Below are 20793 nucleotides of genomic sequence, written 5' to 3'. Positions count from 1 at the left end.
TAACTTAATGAAACAAATGCGTAGGATGAAAAAGAAATAAGACTTTATCGAATAAGAGTGAGGTTGTGCACACAGACTGGTTTATACCCCCAGTAAATTTACATTTTATTGACCGCTCCAAGGCGGTATCTAACAATCCTTGATAAACATACCTAGTTGTTTATATATAGTATGTATGCACTATGCTGCTTGTGAAGTTTGGTGCTGTTCTTCCATGTTTCTTGTGTTGTGATTTTATGTTATATGTCTTTGGCGTTTACACAGTGCAATTAAACCGGGTTAATGTTTACACTTGTTGCTACTGAGCTTGTTTCTGTAGTTTTTCGCATACATATTTAAATGTGTTTTGTACCGTAAACTTGATATTACGTTTGGGTAGTACTATCGCACCATTATATGAGGCAAGTAAACGACTGGTGACCGCCTAACTACATTTATGACACCGGTTTGTATATACTTTCGATCAAAGCGTCTTCGGTCATATTTGAATGACAACCCGATAACACAAATTAATTTTCATAGAGGATTCAGTGTACTCATTAGCAATATACTCTTTCAAAAACAAGTTGTAGTAACATTCTTGTTGGTTATGTGTCCATCGTTATCAATGTAGTTATTTATTTTCATGCCATTGAGAACCATTGAATATCATCAATATATCTAATCCACGGTAGCTTAATAAGCATAAGAGTGGCTGAAGCGTGTTTTTTTTGTTACCACTGACTCAAACAACCCTATTGTTTGCTTCCGACTCTATGATTTATTCTGCTGAAGTATGTTTGTTTTTTTTTCTCTCAAAATTTCCTTAAAGGTGCATTGTTTGAGTGAACATGTTCAATTTGACCATTTATATCTATTTTCTACAAAAATGATATACAATGATATAGGTAAGAGTGGTAAGGATCCTGGGTCTCCGATAAAATGTACCTACCCATATAACCTAGTTATTATGGAGATGATAGCGCAAACAGCAAAAACTATTTATGCTTGTCGAACTTAACAAAATGAGATAATAAGGATAATGATATGTTTAATACAGCATAGATATGTATGTAAACCAAGGGTTATTGCGGAAATAAAAGTTCTTATTTCACACTTTTTTATGAAAGTGGTTGTACTCAAACATTTTTTCTTGTTTAAATTAAGTACAAATACATTAACGTGCAATCAACGAAAACATTATTCATGCTTAAACATTCTTTCAATGATGTATTGCCGTTTTATTATGGAATCAAACTATCCAACTGTATTTTACATCTTACCTGGAACGTTCAACTAATGAACAATCGCACCCCCCCAAAAAAAAGAAAAGAAAAGAAGCCCTATCATAGCCTGAACTGATGTCAACAAAGAAACATTGTGTCTTCCCATTGTGTAATCCTAGCTTGCATACGAAACAATCTGTAATTTTGATAATGACAGAGATGTTTTTGAATTCTTTATTTATATATGTTGATATATTTTGTCTATAAAATAATATTTTGTCAAGTTATTTTTTTTAATTCTATTGAAATGTCATATTATTACTTTAAAAAAATATCAAATAAGGACTGAAGGGCTATATTCTCCTAAATATGTGACTATCATGGTTGATATATACGAGTGTGTGTGTGTGTGTGTGTGTGTGTGTGTGAGTGCGTGTGTGTGTGTGTGTGTGTGTGTGTGTGTGTGTGTGTGTGCGTTTGCGCTTATATCCTTTGGAGGTTAATCATATGAGTACACAGCAACCTTCCGAGGCACAATTTACTTCCGAGGTTAATTGTCCCGTTACCTCGGAAGTTTAAACCTCTGAACAGCGTTATAATGTTCACCAGACTCTCCTGGTTAAATATGAAGATTACCTCTAAATAACGTTGTATAGTGTGTCGTGTGTTTGAGTGTGCTTGCACACATTGACATACGAAAACAGGGCGTGGAAAAAGTTTAAAGTCGGGCATGCGCATTGGCTCTCCGTTTCGCTGCGCATGCCTAGTCCGCCCCCGCGGGCACCTGTTAAATTCGCGCATTGGGCATGCGCACTACCATCGACACCTCACGTGGTGTGGTAACAACATGGCGGCTTGCCGAGGTAAGTTGTGTATTATCGATTCTAATGATGGCGGACAGTTTTTCTGCTGTAGGATTTTTGCAAATTGGTTGGATTTTGAAGTGTGTACGTATCAATTCTATTGTAATACCTTTTTATGGAAAGTAATGGATGTCGGAGAACACTTCAACATCGTTCTGTACCATTGTTTTAAGACTGTTTCGTACCACAGCACATGGCATTAGTCATTTTAGAATGACTACACATGGCACATACCTGTACTGTATAATGATATATCATATACTGGGTGAGTACCTAAATCGGAACACTTTCGGCAATATTTGTGAAATATTTTTAGTTATCTATCTATCTTTGAATACTGCCGAACCCCTCTTTCGAGTATTACTGGCAGGTGCGCGTCGGACTGTTAGTAAAGTGAAAGAAAGAAATAAAAGATAACATTGTGAGACATGGAATAGAAAAACAAAATCCAGTCATGGTTAAAACATGTTAGTCGTGAGAACCTTTTTAAAAAGTAAAATATGATAGTACGTAAAACTAATATTGTAAGCTTGACACTGCCTGTTTGAACCTATCAAGTTCTGTTGCTGGCAGAGTTGCTACATTGACGGGTAGGCTATTCCAAAGAACTATGCTATGGGGGTAAAAGGACCACTTTTGATAATCGGATTGGACTTGGATTTGCTGAAAGCTATGGGGATGAACGTGCCGGCTAAGTCTGACAGGCTTCTGGATATAGGGTGGAAGGTTAATGGCCACGATGTTGTGTAAGATTTTGAAGAACATGATGAGCCGCATGTCATTTCTGCGATATTCGAGTGACCGCCAGCCAAGGCTGTTTTGCATCTCAGTAACACTTGCAAGAGGGGAATAGTCGTATTTAACCCAGCGGATGGCTCTTCGCTGGACCATTTCGATTTTATTTTTATTTGACTGTGTGTAGGGGCTCCAGACTGTTGATGCATATTCAACTTGCGGGCGAACTAGGGTTTTGTAAGCCATAGCTTTCACAGATTCATTTCTTGTGGTAATGTTACGCTTAAGAAAGCCCAAGGTCTTATTGGCTGTTGCTGTTATTCTTGTAATGTGGGAGTTGTATGAAATATCTGATGAAAGGTCTAAGCCGAGATATTTTGCACAGGGGACAGATTGGAGTGTTTGACCATGGAGTATGTAATTGTGCTTAATGACTTTTTTGTTTTTGGTGATGTGGAGTACTTGACATTTAGAGGGGTTGAACTCCATGTCCCAATCTCTCTCCCATTGTTCCATACATGCCAGATCTTCCTGAAGCATTTGAGAGTCAGACAGTGAATTTATTGTAAGATAAACTGCCGTATCATCGGCAAAAAGTCGAGACTTGCACTACAAGTTCGTGTACAACTACAAGTACAAAAACTTTCATCAGCATACTAGGATTCAAGACCAATTGAATTGGTTGATATAAATGGCATTTTTCAAGATACTACCAATCTGCATGAAAAGTACTTTATTAACCGCACAATCAAGGACTGCCATTTTCGTCCTCGGAGTACCTAAATATGGAACAGTTTTAATTTGTTATTCATTTTCATTTATTCTTTTAAAATTATTGCTCATTATTTTGTTTAAGTAAATTAATAATTTATGTTATTTACAGCTTGTCTTTTTTTGTCATTTTTGTCAGTAAAATTTGATGATTTCAGTAAAATACAGGCTGTACCAGTATGCTGTGATTATGGCAAGCATGAAGTCTTTCCCCCGCGTGCCATGTATTGACATTTGAACATGAAAAACTTTAAATGATCGCAGTTTTTGAAATACTGACCGGATAAATGTGTCCTTTGGAACATGTATCTGAAGCAAGCGTCTTTATTGATTAAAATCGTAAATAACCTGATCCCGATCGGAAAAAACACTTTTATAATGGGTGTTCCATATTTAGGTACTGTTCCGATTTAGGTACTCGCCCAGTATATACACTTTATAGTAAGGTTTTTAACGGTGTTTAGTACGTGCTTATGTGGTGGTTAAAGGAGATAATAGTGTGTGAAAACTGGCTCTCTCAATATCGAAAACATGCAACAGATGCGAGGTGCCTGATCATGCAGTTAGAACTCAAGAACTGACATTTTGTGGTTTACCAGTATGCAAGAATTAGCAGTCGTGAAAATTATACTTTTGAATTCTTATAGTTTTGCTTGGCATCAAATTTTTTAACAAGCACTGCTATTTAAAATTCAGAATTTGAGCAAGCCCGAAAGACATTTTACCAGTGCAGGGCTTCAGGGCTTGTGCTTATATTGACCACTATAATTATACATTGACAGATATATTTTACGATTTTTGATATGGCAAATCATTCACGCACAAGTTATTTTGTATCGAATGTGGGTAGTTATTCCGATTGCATCTATAAAATATCTTAAAAACAAGAAATATTACCAGATAATGTTACTTAAATAATAGTTCCGTACACAAAAAAAACAAATATCCAACAAATTATTATGAGTTTGATGCATGTTTCTTCATTTCATACTGTCAAAACATAACAATATACAATACATGAATGACACCTGCAAGGCTGCGGTTCACAGTTTAACAACAACTGGAACACTTCAGCCATGGCCGAGTTGTAACGATTGTATATAAGAGGTCTTTCTCGAAGCTTGCCGAAGATGGTCAAGTTTTAAGCTTGGTACAATTGTTGTCTGTGTCGGTCAAGTTTCGTTTTGTTGGAAAGGTAAATCCTTTGATTTAATGCATCTAATGCTTGTTTTGTGCAAAATATCTTTGCACTTGCACAGTAAAATATGAATATAAACCTTTATTATCTATTTCAAACCTAAAATGCTTCTCTAAATACAATTTCAATATTTTTCAAAACCCCCCTGTTTTTGCACAAACCCGTATACAAGTTATGGATCGGAAGAATCCCATATAACATGTCTATTATTTTAGACTAGGCAAGAATCTGCATGTGCAGCCACAATCGATGCAGTATGATTTGTATATATATACATTGACAACACGAACATCAACAGAATAAATGCCCCAGATTTGAGTAAAACAAAAATTAATATCGATTTATTTCCTAAATCATGGTCTTAAATGTGCGGCAACATGTGCATGTTGTTTAAGTCAGAAGTCATTTTTACAGTCATTGTTGGAGTACGATTTATTAAAGTTCTATTGCATAACTGATCTGATTAAATTTATTGCCTTTCCTTTTAAAAAGGATGAATTCAGGTGTGAAATATAGAATATAAGTATATTATTATATTATTGCATAATACTAATACAGTTAAATGGAAACTATAAGCTTTCACCGATCTTTATCGTAATGTGAAAGAAAAAGTAAGATGTTAAAAGGCTGCCAAACCATGTTTTCAAATTTGTCTTTCTGTTAATCTTTGAAATTTAAATGGCTGTAACACAATTGTTTATTTTCAAAAAAAAACGATCCTATTATTGATTGTAAAAAGACCCATCCATTTCAGAAGATGTCGAAATATCGGAAGAATAAGAGCATGTGTTTCTTTTTCATATTTTCCACAGCAGTGGTCGAAATTAGCACAAGCCTGCAAGCCCTGCACTGGTAAAATGTCTTCCAGGCTTGCTCAAATTCTGAATTTTATATAGCAGGGCTTGTTCAAAAACATGATTCCATGCAATAGTATAAGAATTCGGGCTTGTTCATCCGAAAGTCTAATTTCAATGACTGCCACAGTAATAGCAGATCGAGATAGGACTCAGTACACATCCATGTACTCCTCATTTCTTTTGGAACTTTCAGGCCTTATGATATATGGATTTTGTCCAAGTGGCCTTTGGTTAAAAATGCTATTTCACAGACTGACTTCAGAAAACCTTCATTAGTAACTTTTGCCCGTTTTTTTTTTAAATGCATGCTGTTTTGACAACATCTAGTTAATATGTTTATGGAGAAAGTAGATTCACGAAATTATTTAGACTACATTGATTCATTATGACTTACTTATTTGATAATGAGATAAGCTTGGGTCTAATTATGTAAACACATTGTCTGCTCATAAAGCACCAATCACACAGGGCAGTATTGGGAGCTATGCTAAAAAGCCTAGATGAAACACTTTGATACACAGCATTGATTAAGCATGTCATTTGTGTAAACCCAGATGGTCATGTCATTAACTGGCGCGAGAAGTAAGTGGATTGAATAGTGGCTGTTTACATCAGACTGTTGTTGATATGTTGTCATTGTTCCAGCCTCATTTTATTGCAATTGCAGATGTTTTTGGCCAGAATCAACGCCCTTGCAGAAAAAAAGCCAACCAAAACTACCTTCAGACAAACACGGCTGAAATTGAGCTGAATTTGTGCTATATGCAGTATATCGATCAATACATAGGTATGATTTTGTCGTGATACATTAGCAGCATATTTGTGGACTTAGTCAGGGAATTGAATTTAGAAAAAAATACTGCTCACCCCTTTGTGTTTGTTAGAAAAATGTATGTACTTAAAAACAACAACAATGTTTTCTGTGTCATAATCAAAGCATAAGGTTTGTAAAAACAAAAAATGTTTTGAGTAGGTCTGATATGCAGTCTGCACAAAATATCTTGCCGATGTTCTCATCATTTTCTGTATTGAAGTCTAATTCTAGGTGGAGTTTCGTCTCCCATTGAGTAACAGTTTCTTTGGACAGTTTGTTAATTTTGGCTGCTATGTCGGATTAGTTTGATCATCACCATCGGCCTTCGTAGATATTAAATATCAATGCATAAAAAACTTTAAAAATATTATTGCTTGTCATGATAATGGACTGTGCCTCAAAATTGATATAAGTCAAATACTGCCGTCTAGAATCTGAGCACGAAATAACAGTCAACAACGTGTGAGCTGTGTATACGTCATCATTTTGTGTGTTTACAAGAAATGGAAAGAAAACAAATTGAAAGTTGTTCTTTTTCAAGAGTTTTCACTCGCATTTTTATACCCCCGACAAACGAAGTTTGAAGGGGGTATATTGGAGTCACCCTGTGGTCGGTTTGTCGGTCGGTCCTTTGCAATTTACCTTGTCTGGAGTATAACTTAAAAACTACTTGATATATAAATATTGCCCTTTATTTGTTTTTTTTTGCTGTCAATTTTTTTGTCTTTGGTTTTTTTTTTGGAGGTAAACTATACATTGCAAAAAGGAGACTCTAGACAAGTACACTTTTGATAGGCCAAAAAAGAACACTTTTTTAACATTCCATCTAGAAAAAGCAATCAAAGTAAATGTGAATTTAAAATTTGGTGGCATGGCACAATATTTATCTCAGGTTTTACGATAAGTATCTCTTCTCCTTAAAGTCCCCCCACTTCTCCCTAATTTGACTGGTGGGAGAAGTGACTTCTCCCCAAAAATTCAGCCTTGTGAGAGCCCTGGTGATAACAACCCGAGATGGTAAAGAAAGTGTCTGAAGTGAAAATGAACAAGAAAGAAGAATTAAGAGCAATCGGTCGGGATATTACTACAATGTGTGCATGAACATGCATGTACTTTGATATCAATACAATGCATTGTTTTCCCATTTAAGAAAGCACCATGTTTTGGGCCCACCCTGCCCTTTTTAATTCCTGGCTAAAACACTATTTACTGGTTCCAGGTAATGGAGTGTTTGCTAGGCAAGAGCTCTTGAAGGGGCAGTTTATTCTCGAGTACAGAGGAGAACTATGTAAACAGCAGTCTGATGGTGATGAAATGTTCAAATACCATTTCAGACATAACAACAAGGAATACTGGTATGTATATATAGTTTTTGTGTAAGCTATAATTTTTGTAGTAATAAATTGCTATTTATTTTCTTTTATACACTACTTTTTTAGCTTGTCTTTTTGTCCATTGATAAAGTCTGGATAGTGTGATGGCCTTGTGGTCGTACCAAAACTCTCTCTCAGATTACATGGTTACAGTTAAGTTTTGTTTTGTAAAACTATGCATTGACATAATATCTTGTCGTGTCTGGGCGGTAATTTTGGGTTAAAATTCAGCGCTATTCCCAGTGCAAAAAACATACATTTTCCCCATGACTGGAAAATATGTGTGGTTTATATTAAGAAAACAATATTAAGCAATGTCGGGTGCATTCTCCAAACAAAAAAACATTATCAAAGTCAATAGTTTTCTTGGTTTCAATATTTTAAACTGAAGCATTGTTGTTCACAAAATAAAAAAAAAATCTAATGACACCCAAAGTGGTGAAAAAAACACATAGGAACATTAAACACATAGGGACATTAAACACATAGGGACATTTGTCATAATACATTTCCTTTCTTTGTAGTAATGTTATGTTTCAATTGTTTTAATAGCATCGATGCCTCAAAAGACACGTGTCTGGCATGCATGGTCAACGACTTGGACCGATACACAAAGCCTAATTGCAAAATGGTTAAAGTTGTTGATGACAGACATCAACCAAGACTCTGTCTGTATGATCAGCAAAAACACTGAATTGAGGTACAATTATGGTGTTGCTGATGTACCTTGGAGAAAGCGAAAGGTAAATAAAATGTTTTAATTTTCTCTTCTTTTTAATTGAAGTCAAAATACTGAATGCATTGTACAACATACTCAAACTCTGTTGGATGTTAAATAAAGTCAACGGGTATTGCTTCTCACTTGGGTAAAATTTGTATTATTGATTTTCCCTATTGATACCCCAATTTGGTGTGAGCTTTATGACGTCACAAATTTTAATAATAGACCATCATACAACCTCAACCTCTAGTTTCGTTAAGTGTTGAATTATTTCTTTCATTGCTTGTTTTTATGAATTATTCCCTTTAAAACCTATAAAAACTTACGGATATACTACTATTTTGTCTTGATTGAAATGTATGTTATAATTTATTACATAGCCTATGGTGTAGATACAGACATGACTTAATCAATAATTGAATTCCTTGTAAATGAGATTGTTTTATTAGCAAGGTGCACACAATCAAAGCTATTTCATTCAAATGGACTTAACTTGAATCCGGACAACTATCGGCAACTTTATGATAGTAAGTTGAATCATAATGTTGACATCAATGTCTCTGCATTTACAAACTTGTATACCATATTTTGCAGAAAAATGATGTCAAGCCTGTGGTTTTTGAACAATTCAGTAATATCGAGATGTTCCTTGTTAATTGTTTTTGTTATTTGCATGGTTTTTTTGAATATGCAAAAGTGAGAACTACATATTCAGTGTACATGAAAAGCCTTTAAGCGTTCAAAAATATTGATTATTAAAACAATTGGTACTTACTGTTTCTAAGAAGCGTGTACATGGGATTTAATGTTTAATAAAAAAAAATCATATTGCCTTAAAAAATTTAAAGCAAACAATTCTTTTTGTATTATTAAATACAGAGAGACAATTTTTTTTCTGTCGTAGTTCGAATTTACACATGACATATGATATATAAAAGCCTGGCAATGTCATGTTCTCTGACTCATTTCATGTACACTGTATTTGCCTTACATTATTTTATTTTCCAACTTCATCTAAAAGTTATATGACTTAATTTTCCGCCCCACCATTTGAATATTCATAATTTTGTTCTCCATTTGAACAAGATTACGGAAAGCCCTGTCCTACTATTGCCGTAAAAATCCACAAAGTAATAAAAACAATCTCAATAGTTTTTTTACTTTTTCAGTCTGTGTCTTGTTTTTTTGTTTGTTAGAATTTTGTGTTTAAAAGTTGTTCATCAGAACGTTTGTGGGAATCTTAAAACTGTTGAAATGAATAGTTTTTTCTAGGGATGCAAACGAATGGCAAAATTGATATTCGAATATTCGGTAATTCTTTTGATCGAATATTCGAATATTCGATCACAGGCAAGATTGTCTAAAAACTTCTATATTGCATCGATCATTTGCGTTCCAAATAATGACTTCCGGTATGACATTTGCCGAATAATTTTATTGATGTCGGATTGTATGACGTCGTCTGTAATACGTGTAGTGGCTTTATTGTGCAATTTCAAAATAACTTTGCATATGTTATCTAGAATTATACTAGTATGTCATATTGTTTCATTACAAAAACTACATCGATATATCAAAAGTCAAGGTCATGGCATCTTCACCGTTGCAAACGGTCTGGTCTCCGTCGACTTGTTATTATTTTGTACCCGTCTTTCGTTTGTTACTTGTTTTTGCACTAGGATGTTTTCCTTTCACATGATTCCATAGATTTGTAGTAGTTCCCAAGTACGTAAGACTAACACTGCACAACTTGTTTTCTTGTCTACAGACCGTGTGAAATAATTCCAAACTTCAGATGAAGCAGGCATTTTGTCGATTATTTTGTTTACGTGTATTTGTTATATGTATTTCCGAACAGTTCGAGAGAGCTTATTCACAAGGAATGATGGACATCAAATTTTATGCGCATTACATTCAGTGCGATTTTAGCTACATTGCTCAGTTTAATTGACATACAAAAGAAATATTTTGTGTTATTGCTGACATGACGAACCCTTAATTGGCATCGTTTAAAATAGGTTCCAATCCCCTTTCAACTTTATTTATTTCATTGCTGCTAATTGGCAGGGGACGGCACACGTAAAATTATTTGTTTATTTCGCCATGATGATGGGCCTTAATTGACACTTGACGCGCCACTGTGTATTGTCTAGATGCTCGCGCCTCGATAATTGGTGACATGCGTGGGTGTATTGACGAAACGAGGGTAAATTAGAGCGTTTTAATCTTTAAATATAAATGTTAAATAAATGTTCAAGATGGAACAAAATTTAGAAAAAAAGTAAAAAATAAACGAATATTCGAATACCGATTTTAATATTCGAATACCATTCTTTTGATCGAATATTCGTTTGCATCCCTTGTTTTTTCCATAATTAATTCATTATGTGATTGGCCTTTGTCAAGACCACACAATCATCTATACTGCAGTTCATCATTATGTAAAATTACCTCCAGCTCATTTATCCTAAGTGTGTTAGAATTGTACCTCAGAAGGTTTGTCATAATTTAAAATTGTAAAATGATTTTATGGCGCTTGATATACATGGTTGTGTGCTGAAGACAGATACTTTTATGATATCTCATAAATGATTATGAATCCCAATTGGGCTAATTAAAATCATCCGTGTGTCCTTTGTCCCTCCCAGTTGTGTCTGGACTGTTATGAAGTCATCTATGGACTGATTTTAAAATACTTTTGCAAATGTGTTATGCATACAAAGACGTCATGTTGTGTGCAAGGCCAATGTCCTTACCTCCAAGGTCAAAATTACACTATATAACCCGGACTGTATCCTCTTCATGTATAGACAGTTCTCAAAGTAATTTGCTGTTTTGCATACAAAGATGACATTCCACTTGCAGGACCCGTGTCCCTACCTCAAAGGTCACACTTATGGTTTGATTTCTATGGAATGCTGCGTTTAATGACATAGAGTATATCTGTTCATGTCCGAACTGTATCTTTCACATGTATGGAAATTTTGAAATTATTTGGCACACATGTTTAGTATACTTTAGGCATGTGTTACGTGCAAGGTTTGTGTTCTTACCTCCAGGGTCAAAGTCACACTTTGTGTTTGATATTTATAGATTGTTCAATATACATACCGTACATTGAGTATAGGTGGTCATATCCAGGCTGTAACCTTTTGATGTTTGGACAGATTTTAAAATAACTTTGCACATCTGTAAACCACATAAAGACAGCCTTTAAGACCTGTTTCCCTTTGTAAAAGATCCAGGTCACACTTGTCTATGTTTTATTACCTCACAAAGTATGCCAAAAGTTTTTAAATAATGGTGTGTTGCTGTGTGATAAATGACTGTATATAACTTTTTAAAATTTTAAAATGACCTTGCAACTCCTGAAACCCTGTCTTTGAACATAAGACAAATACTTCTCATGGCATTGTGACATGGCAGATGTGCGCATGGTATAGAATTTTGATACATTTCAGATGCTGTTAAAGATGGTCATACAGCTGCAGATACTACAGAGGTCACAGAAACATCTGAAGATGCCCTCGGTGAATCAGCAGAAGTCTTGGAACATGCTTATCATGGTAAACTTGAGTGCTATTTAGTTCATACTAATTGATTTAAGCCTGATTGTGTAAAAGCTAACAGCTTATTTTAAACACACTCCAGTCGGTTTTCTTGGTCAAACTCACCAGTACTGAGTGTAAATATGAGAGGAAACTAGAACATTTTCCTCACTGGGGATCAAACCTAGCACCTCTTGGCTGCGAGGCGGACACTATAACTCTGAGCCATCCTTACATTAATTGTGTTTATGATCTGAAACAGGTACATACATGTTTCTGTTGCATCTAGACAAGCATCGACTTTAAAGTACCTCATGATGTATGCTAAAAGTTTGTAATGAATTGTGTGTGTGTTGGAGTCAAACCTCAGAAAGTTTGTTAAGCTTAATTCAGTAAAACTTATGCTTGTTCTCAATCAACAGATTTATTCAGTCTGGGTTATTTAATCACTCATTGGGTGTCACCTTGGGGGACATTGTTTCTCGGAATGACAAACACATGTTGATTTATACATCTAGATCTTGTATGTTCGTAATTTGGCGATGTAAGCATCTAGTTAGTTAATAATTGCTTGTGTTATTTTTGTACCTGAATACCAGTATATATGTGTGAAGCTTTTAGCTTTAATGAGTTTGTAACAGAATACAATCAACTCAACTGTGTGTTTCAGATGCTGTAGGGAACAGTGGGACAGTTGCCCCATCCACAGTTGCCCCATCCACAGTTGTCTCTGAACATGCTGAAGGGCCGCCTCAAGGTAAATTGAATACAAAAACCAAGTTTCTTTACATAGTTATTTCTCACTGGTGACCACAATCTGTTGATGTTAATTACTTAAGACTATTTTTCTGTGATGAGGTACCTCATAAAGTAGACATAATGCTTGTAAAGATGAACATGGAATATGTGTGTGTGTGTGTGTGTGTGTGTGTGTGTTGCTTACAAATGTTAGATATCTTGTCATCTATTAAAATCAGGCTTATTATACTCTTTAACATGTATTTGGACAAAGTATGCGTAAAAATATTGGTGAAATGTGTGTGTTGAAATGAAGAACCTCTGTGTGAATTGGGTCATCTTGTGTCGGAAAACTTAATTGTTAGGTCACATAAGAAATAGCCTATTTATACCGTCTTAACCATTTTTTTTACCTTTCTTAAACATGGTGAGATTGCTTCCCTGTACAAATTCTTGGACAACTCTTATACTTGTTTAACATAATTGAATTGATCATCAGATTGGCAGATGTTTAAACCATACAGATGTAATTCAATCATACTTCATTTGAAAGTTTTCAAAAGACATATTTCTATGTTTTATTACCTCACAGAATATGCCAACAGCTTTAAACTAATGGTGTGTTACTGTTTGTCAAAATTGTAGCTCTGAGTGCTTGTATGGTAACTTAAAACTAAACTTACATCTCCTGAAACCTATGTTTGTGAACATAAGACAAATACTTTACTATCTCACAGCATTGTGACATGGCAGATGTGCGCGTGGTATAGAATTTTGATACATTTCAGATGCTGTTAAAGATGGTCATACAGCTGCAGATACTACAGAGGTCACAGAAACATCTGAAGATGCCCTCGGTGAATCAGCAGAAGTCTTGGAACATGCTTATCATGGTAAACTTGAGTGCTCATTAGTTTATACTACTTTATTTAAGCCTGATTGTGTAAAGCTAACAGCTTATTTTAAACACACTCCAGTCGGTTTCCTTAGTCAAATTCAGTACTAAGACAGTGTACATATGAGTGGAAACTAGAACATTTTCTGAGCGGGAATCAAACCTAGTGCTCACCTCTTGGTTGTGAGGAGGACACTCTACCTCTGAGCCATCCTGACATTAATTGAGCTTATGACTGAAACAGGTACATTCTTTTTTCTGTTGCACCTAGACCAGCACAGTCTTTAAAGTACCTCATGATGTATACTAAAAGTTTGTAATGAAATGTGTGTGTTGAAGTTAAACCTCAGAATGTTTTTTAAGCTTTATTTAGTAAAACTTATTCTTGTTCTTAAATTATTAGATTCATAGAGTCTGGGTTATTTTTTCACTTATTTGGTGTCACCTCAGGGACATTATTTCTCAGAACAACAAACCCAAACAATTGTTGATTTATACATCCAGATATTGTATGTTTGTTATTTAGTGATCATACACTGATGTAAGCATCTAGTTAGTTTATAATTGCATGTGTTATTTTCACCCCCCCCCCTTGTATGGACAGATTTTAAAATAACTTGCCACATGTGTTCCACATACCAAGACGACGTGTGGCGTGCAAGACTCGTGTCCCTACCTCAAAGGTCAAGGTCACACTTAGTGTTTATTCACGATGGAGTGCTGCATATAAGAACATAGAGTATAGGTTGTCGTGTTCGGGCTGTAACTTTCTCTTGTATGGACAGATTTTAAAATAACTTGCCACATGTGTTCCACATACCAAGACGACGTGTCGCGTGCAAGACCCGTGTCCCTACCTCAAAGGTCAAGGTCACACTTAGTGTTTATTCACAATGGAGTGCTGCATATAAGGACATAGAGTATAGGTTGTCGTGTCAGGGCTGTTACTTTCCCTTGTATGGACAGATTTTAAAATCACTTGCTACATGTGTTCCACATACGAAGACGGCGTGTCGTGTGCAAGACCCGTGTCCCTACCTCTAAGGTGAAAGATACACAAGTGTTTATTCACAAGGGAATTCTGAATATAAGGACATAACAGTGTAGGTTGTCAAGTATGGGTGGTATTTTTTTATGTTCAGAGGCAATTTAAAATAACTTGCCATATGTATTTGACACGTAAAGGCAAGATCAACTTTTCATGTACTGACCTTGTTCGTAGGTCAATGTCACATTCGGGGGCATTCGTCACATACTGTGACAGCTCTTGTTTATACCTGAATACCAGTATATTTTTGTGAAGTTTTAAGCTTTAATGAGTTTGTAACAGTTTACATTCAACTTAAATTTGTGTTTCAGATGCTGTAGAAATCAGAGGGATAGTTTACCATCCACAGTTGTCTCTGAACATGCTGAAGGGCCGCCTCAAGGTAAATTGAATACGAAACCAACTTTCTTTGAGTAATTATATGTCGCTGGTGATCACAGTCTGTTGATGTTCATAACTTAAAGACTTTTTCTGTCAAAAGGTACCTCATAAAGTAGACACAATGCTTATTAAGATATACCTCGGAATGTGTGTGTTTGTTTGTGTGTGTGTGTGTGTTCCTTACAAAATGTTATAAATTTTAAAATACCATCAGTTATACTGCAGTTTGATTACCTCACAAAGTATGCTAAAAGCTTCTCAAGATTTGTGTATTGCTCACTTGTTGTGTGTTCAACTTGTACCTCAAAATGTTTGTATGTAACTTAAAATTGATTTTAGGACATCTGACATATGTTGGTGTACATACAATCCTATCAGTTTTAGCATGTCTGTTTTTCAAAGAAAATATCACCATGGTGCCTGGTCAGCGGGGGAGTGAAAAATCTTCAAATAAAGTCACAACTCTTTGGGCAATCATGGCCCTCTTGTTAAAATATTAGCATATTTTCTTGGTTGAAACATTGATAATCATTTCATAATGAACAAAGGGAATGAAAACCAGGCAATATCTGAAGAGAATGATGAAGTTGATTCTGTAAAAGTGAAATGACCATGGAGAAAAAATAATGGAATTCAAGATCGAGATTAAATGTATAAGGTAACCGGAAAAGTCTTGTTTCCTTCACCGGTCAAACCTGAATGTGTCTGTTTTAAAAGCTTGTCAGAAAGACATACATCATTACATGTATCCCTGATACAGAATGAACCCACAACTGTTTGAGTGAAATACCTGCACATAGACTAGATAATTAACCTTGCTCTCAAGGAATCTTGTTTTGTCATTTCATTTTATTGATTAAGGATGTGTTCAGTGCACTTATTATGAATAATGTTAGTTTCTTTCATGTACTACTATAAACAATAAAAACATTGGTGACTGCTTCGCCAATGGAAAGGGCTACAACAGACACCTTTCCATGGAGTTGTGAAACACTTCTACATCAGCTATAGGTGACTTGTGCTAAACTTTACCTATCCGGTATATAAAACAATGTTATGTACCGTAAGCATACTTAGTAATCTTAAGCAATTGTTTGCAGGACATGTTTTTCTATTTTTGTACATGTTTTTTTGCAGCAATGTTCAAGATTTGACCCAGGAGCAGCTACAGTATTATGGTTGATCAGAGTGAGAGGCATCTGCGGAAAATATTGGAGGATATATTCTCTGCGAGAGACATATTGCATTCAAGCAGGAAGGAAGAAGCAAAAGTAAGGCATTTATGAGCTCAAACAATTTCAGGAATAAATGCACTGTACTTTTATGGGTAATGTATGAACTTTAGGCCACACCAAATATTTATTTATTTGTTCGATTGTGACCAAGAAAAGTTGAAGCAAGGAGCGGGAGCAACAAAATTCATATTTCCCATTTCTTTCACAACCAGAAGTTGACAAAGCTGATTTTTTTAATTGTATAATGCCATAAATACATTCTTGAATTTTCCCTCCTAAATACAAGTTAAAATAAAGAACAAACAACACAAAAAGTGTGCACATTATTATTCCTTGTATTTTTACACCCAAACACCAGTAGAGTAAAATAACTTTTTGCATTAAAACCTTATCTTTTGAATGAGGAAACCAGAATTCTTATACTTCTGCTTGGCAATACAATTTTAAACAAGCCCTGCTGTATAAAACCCAGGATCTAAGCCAGCCCGGAACGTATTTTACGAGTGCGGCGCTTGTAGGCTTGTGCTAATTTCAACCACAAGTGAACAATATGCTTGGTCCAAAATGGTCAGCAAACAGTACCATTAACCCTACAGAATTATCAGGAGCTCTGCACTTGTAATTTAACTTTTTATGGTATTCTGCATCATAATGTTGTTTGGAAATATGGTTTTCATTATTCAACAATATTTATATATAGAGAGAGATTTCCAAAATTACTAGAAAACTGGCGCCAGTTTTTTAGAATGACTATTTAATGCTATTACAGTTCTGTTTGCCCATGACTTCAACCCAACCCTCTATAACACAGGTATATAATATAGACTGAACCGAGAATGTTGCAGTTTGAAACACTTTCAATGCATTTCAGATGCTGTTAAGACGATTATACAGTTGCAGAAACAACAGAGATCTCAGAACCATCTCAAGATGCTCTTGGTGCATCAACAGAAGATCAGAAGTGGACCATGCTTATCTTGGTAAACTGCAGGCTTAATTGAGCATTTTATCTGTAAAAAGGTACATACTTTTTCCTGTTGCACCTAGACATGCATTGACTTTAGTACCTCATGATGTATGCTAAAAGTGTGTAATGAATTGTGTGTGTTGAAGTTTAACCGCAGATGTTTGTTCACCTTGATTTATTGTTGCCCAAAATGACAACACTTCTTGATTAATACATTTAGATCTAATAATTTTTGTAACATTTATAATTTATGTATCCAGTAAGTTAATAATTGCATGTGTTAATTTTGTACCTGAATACCAGTAAGCTTTCATAATATTGTAGCAGTTGACATTCAACTTAACTGTGTGTTTCAGATGCTACAGGGAACAATGGTACAGTTGCCCCATCCACTGTCATCTCTGAACATGCTGAAGGGCTGCCTGAAGGTAAATTCATGTTTGTATGTTGCTTGCAGATGTAGACTTATCTTGTTTCTCATTAAAAGTGTTCGCTTAAAAATAAGAGTTTTATTTATGATCCAATAGATTTGCAGCAATGTTGCTGTCTGTTATATAGACAAAGTATGCTTCCAGTTACTGATGAAATGTGGGTGTTGAAATGAAGCACCTCAGTGTGCACTGGGTCATCTTTTGTCGAAAAACTAACTTGTTAGGTCACTTAAAAAAGCCCTGTTATACTCAAGAGACCATTTTGGCACTGTCTTGATAAATCTGGTCATAATGTTTTCCTGGACAAAATCTTGGACAAATTTGATACTTGTTTTCCATAATTGTATTAATCCTGAGATTGACCATTGTTTAGACAACACAGCTCAAATGCAATCATATTTGTTTTAAAGGCTTTCTAAAGACAAGTCTCTATGAGTTTTTTTACCTCCTAAAGTATGCAAAAAGCTTTCTAAAATTGGTGTGTTGCTGTTTGTTAAAATTCTACCTCTGAATGCTTGTATACAACTTAAAGTTGTGTACATGAGGCAAATATTTTATATCTCCCAAATGATGTTGCAATCATGAAATGTTATACATTTTTGCCGATTTTGTGATTTTTTTAATCCACTTGTGGAATGGTGAGACCAACATTCACATGATCATTTAGAGTTTCAAGCTCTAGTTCCAATTTCCTCAAACCAGTTTGCACATATCTTCGAACTATTCTGTTCCTCATAACATTGGTAGTTATATATATGATTTAAAGTGTAACGATATTCCTGGCTTGGTGATTTATTCATGTTATTTAACCTTTATCTTTTGTCCAGCTTAAATCCTCTCTTGCATTTCAGCCAGGAACTTTCAGCGTTTAACAGAGGAGCAAGGCCAACTCCTAAGAAAATGTCGAAGTGTTCAACATTACTATGAGACGGGAACTGAAGATGATAGACTGTATTAATTCAATCAAAAGCCACAAGTGTTTGAATTCTCTGAAGTGGAATTAAATAAAAAACACATTACACAGTTGGATAACGACAGATTGCACACTGAAACAATAATAAGTGTTCAAAGTGCTAGTACATCTTGTACATAGTGTCAAGGTGTCCAAGCATGTCTCTGTAAGCCAATGGTTCACTGCATATGAGGTTAATTTATATCTTACAGTGGATTGCAGCAAAAGGCCAGAGGAAAATATGTTTTGATACTCGTCCGTATTTTGAAGAAGAAAAATGGGGCTGAATGGCATGTTTATTTTTTTATTTGACGGGCGGGCTGGGATGAGAATCTAAAATATTTTTTCTCTGGCTTAAGGCTTTATTCTTAGTATGTATCTATTATTTCATCATGATGAAGTCATCGTTACTATTCTACATTGTTAAAAATTAGATTCAATCATTTTTAGATTTCCGGAGGTTTTGAAGAGCATATTTTTAACAGCCAATGGGATCATAAGCACATTTCGAGTGTTACATGACCCAGCCTTTTTATCAAAAGTTGCTCAGAGTTCATTTTTGCGTGTCAGAGTAAAAGGCCTTGGAAACTTCAAAATGGCTGAAAAGGCTTGTCCAAGCACTTTATTTTTGCTTGCACTGTTTATCATCTAGGTTAATAAATATAATTTCAGTTGATTTGCAGAAAGTTTACCAGGATAAGAATTTGTCGATTGTTTCTATACAATAATAATTTCAATAAATTAACTTTATTTTCAAACAGTTTTGACACAATGACCACAATGAATTTATATTTTGTCACAACTAAAACTGGTACCAAGGTCTACTGCATTGTAAATGAAAAATAGAAGATATGTGTTGACATACGCTCGAACAACAATTTAACAAAATGGGTATGTCATGTACAACACTGATACAATGTTCTCAGTAGTGGTGACATTATGTCATAATAATTTTTGTCACAAATAGATTTTTAGAGTTGCCGATTGTTTTATTCAAACAGTAATTTCTCATTTGAATTTTATGGAGAAGTGTATTTTAATTATACACATTCACAGTTAATGTGTAATTTCATGGTGTCAGTCATTGGTTTGCAGTTCATGTTACTTTGTAGTTTCTCACTTGTATTTTGTGACATATTCTTAACATGTAAAGATGGCAAATGTATGTGAGAGATTAACATTGTTCATTGCACAATGTATTCACATATGTGCTTGTTAACCTCGTTCACTATTTTATTTCCCTCTGCATGTAACCAAAAATGACTTGTATATAAAATGTCCATGATTTATTTAAAATTCCATAATCATGGCAACTCGACTCAGTCTCTGCAATATTTAAGTGTAGATCAAGGGGCAATCCCCTGGCATTATTAATTATTAAAATATTTAATTTTACTCGTTTTAATCTTCGAAAAAAGGTGAGGGCTCGCTCCACGGCGCTTCTTGTTCGTTTGTTTTTAGATTATTTTTGCTCTGAAGCAAAATTATGACCCCCAATTCTTTTGCTTATATTTTTTAATGAAATGTATAAAATACATGTACTTAAACGTGAAATAAATTTGCCTTAAAAGGATGCTTTGTTTTACACTGATGGTGAACAAAAAGTTCCTTCACGGAGTTCCACCTACAGAATGGAATGTATACAATGTATTGAGCGATCTATATAATGGACTTGAGGAACAAAATACTACGTCATTATCTTGATGAAACCCTGAAGTGGCTTTAAGGGGGACAGGGAACCCGCTGCTGGGAATTGGCTCTTTGTGCTCTAAATGGTAGCCAAAAAGTTATACTATAAGCCAGTGGCCAACACAGTTCGGGTAACCGTTTAATATTGTGGTCAGTTTGAAACGTTACGTGTGAAATAATGAAGATTTACATTAACAAGAGGACACATTTCAAAACCAAAATAAATTTAGACGTTTTTATGAAGTATATTTTTACTCTAGCACCGCTTATTAGCAGCCAACCTACAAGTCCGAGTTTCCGAATGACAAATATGTCAAATTCTCTTACTCAGTTATTTCCCTTGACAATTATATCATATTTCTTTTGCATCAT

General features: G+C 35.0%; 1 protein-coding gene across 3 annotated transcripts; it reads left to right on the top strand.

The window, feature by feature from the left end:
* Window positions 1-2045: 2045 nt before the first annotated feature.
* LOC128239427 (uncharacterized) lies at window positions 2046-19354 on the top strand. 3 transcript variants are annotated; one of them, XR_008261879.1, is made up of 12 exons: window positions 2046-2068; window positions 6297-6416; window positions 7663-7798; window positions 8369-8559; window positions 11999-12103; window positions 12756-12842; window positions 13612-13716; window positions 15078-15148; window positions 16285-16418; window positions 17254-17362; window positions 17706-17777; window positions 18632-19354. XR_008261879.1 is itself a non-coding variant. In XM_052956049.1 (9 exons), the coding sequence occupies exons 6-9, from the start codon at window positions 16323-16325 to the stop codon at window positions 18736-18738; spliced, it is 384 nt and encodes a 127-aa protein (XP_052812009.1). In that variant the 5' UTR covers window positions 9044-9064; window positions 11999-12103; window positions 12756-12842; window positions 13612-13716; window positions 15078-15148; window positions 16285-16322; the 3' UTR covers window positions 18739-19354. The 3 variants fall into 3 exon arrangements, 1 of the variants encoding a protein (XP_052812009.1); XR_008261878.1 differs by lacking the exon at window positions 2046-2068 and adding an exon at window positions 4636-4769; XM_052956049.1 differs by lacking the exons at window positions 2046-2068; window positions 6297-6416; window positions 7663-7798; window positions 8369-8559 and adding an exon at window positions 9044-9064.
* Window positions 19355-20793: the final 1439 nt, after the last annotated feature.

The sequence above is a fragment of the Mya arenaria genome, chromosome 6 (genome assembly GCF_026914265.1).
Source record: "Mya arenaria isolate MELC-2E11 chromosome 6, ASM2691426v1".
NCBI lineage: Eukaryota > Metazoa > Mollusca > Bivalvia > Myida > Myidae > Mya > Mya arenaria.
This window is presented reverse-complemented; position numbering and strand designations above follow the sequence as displayed.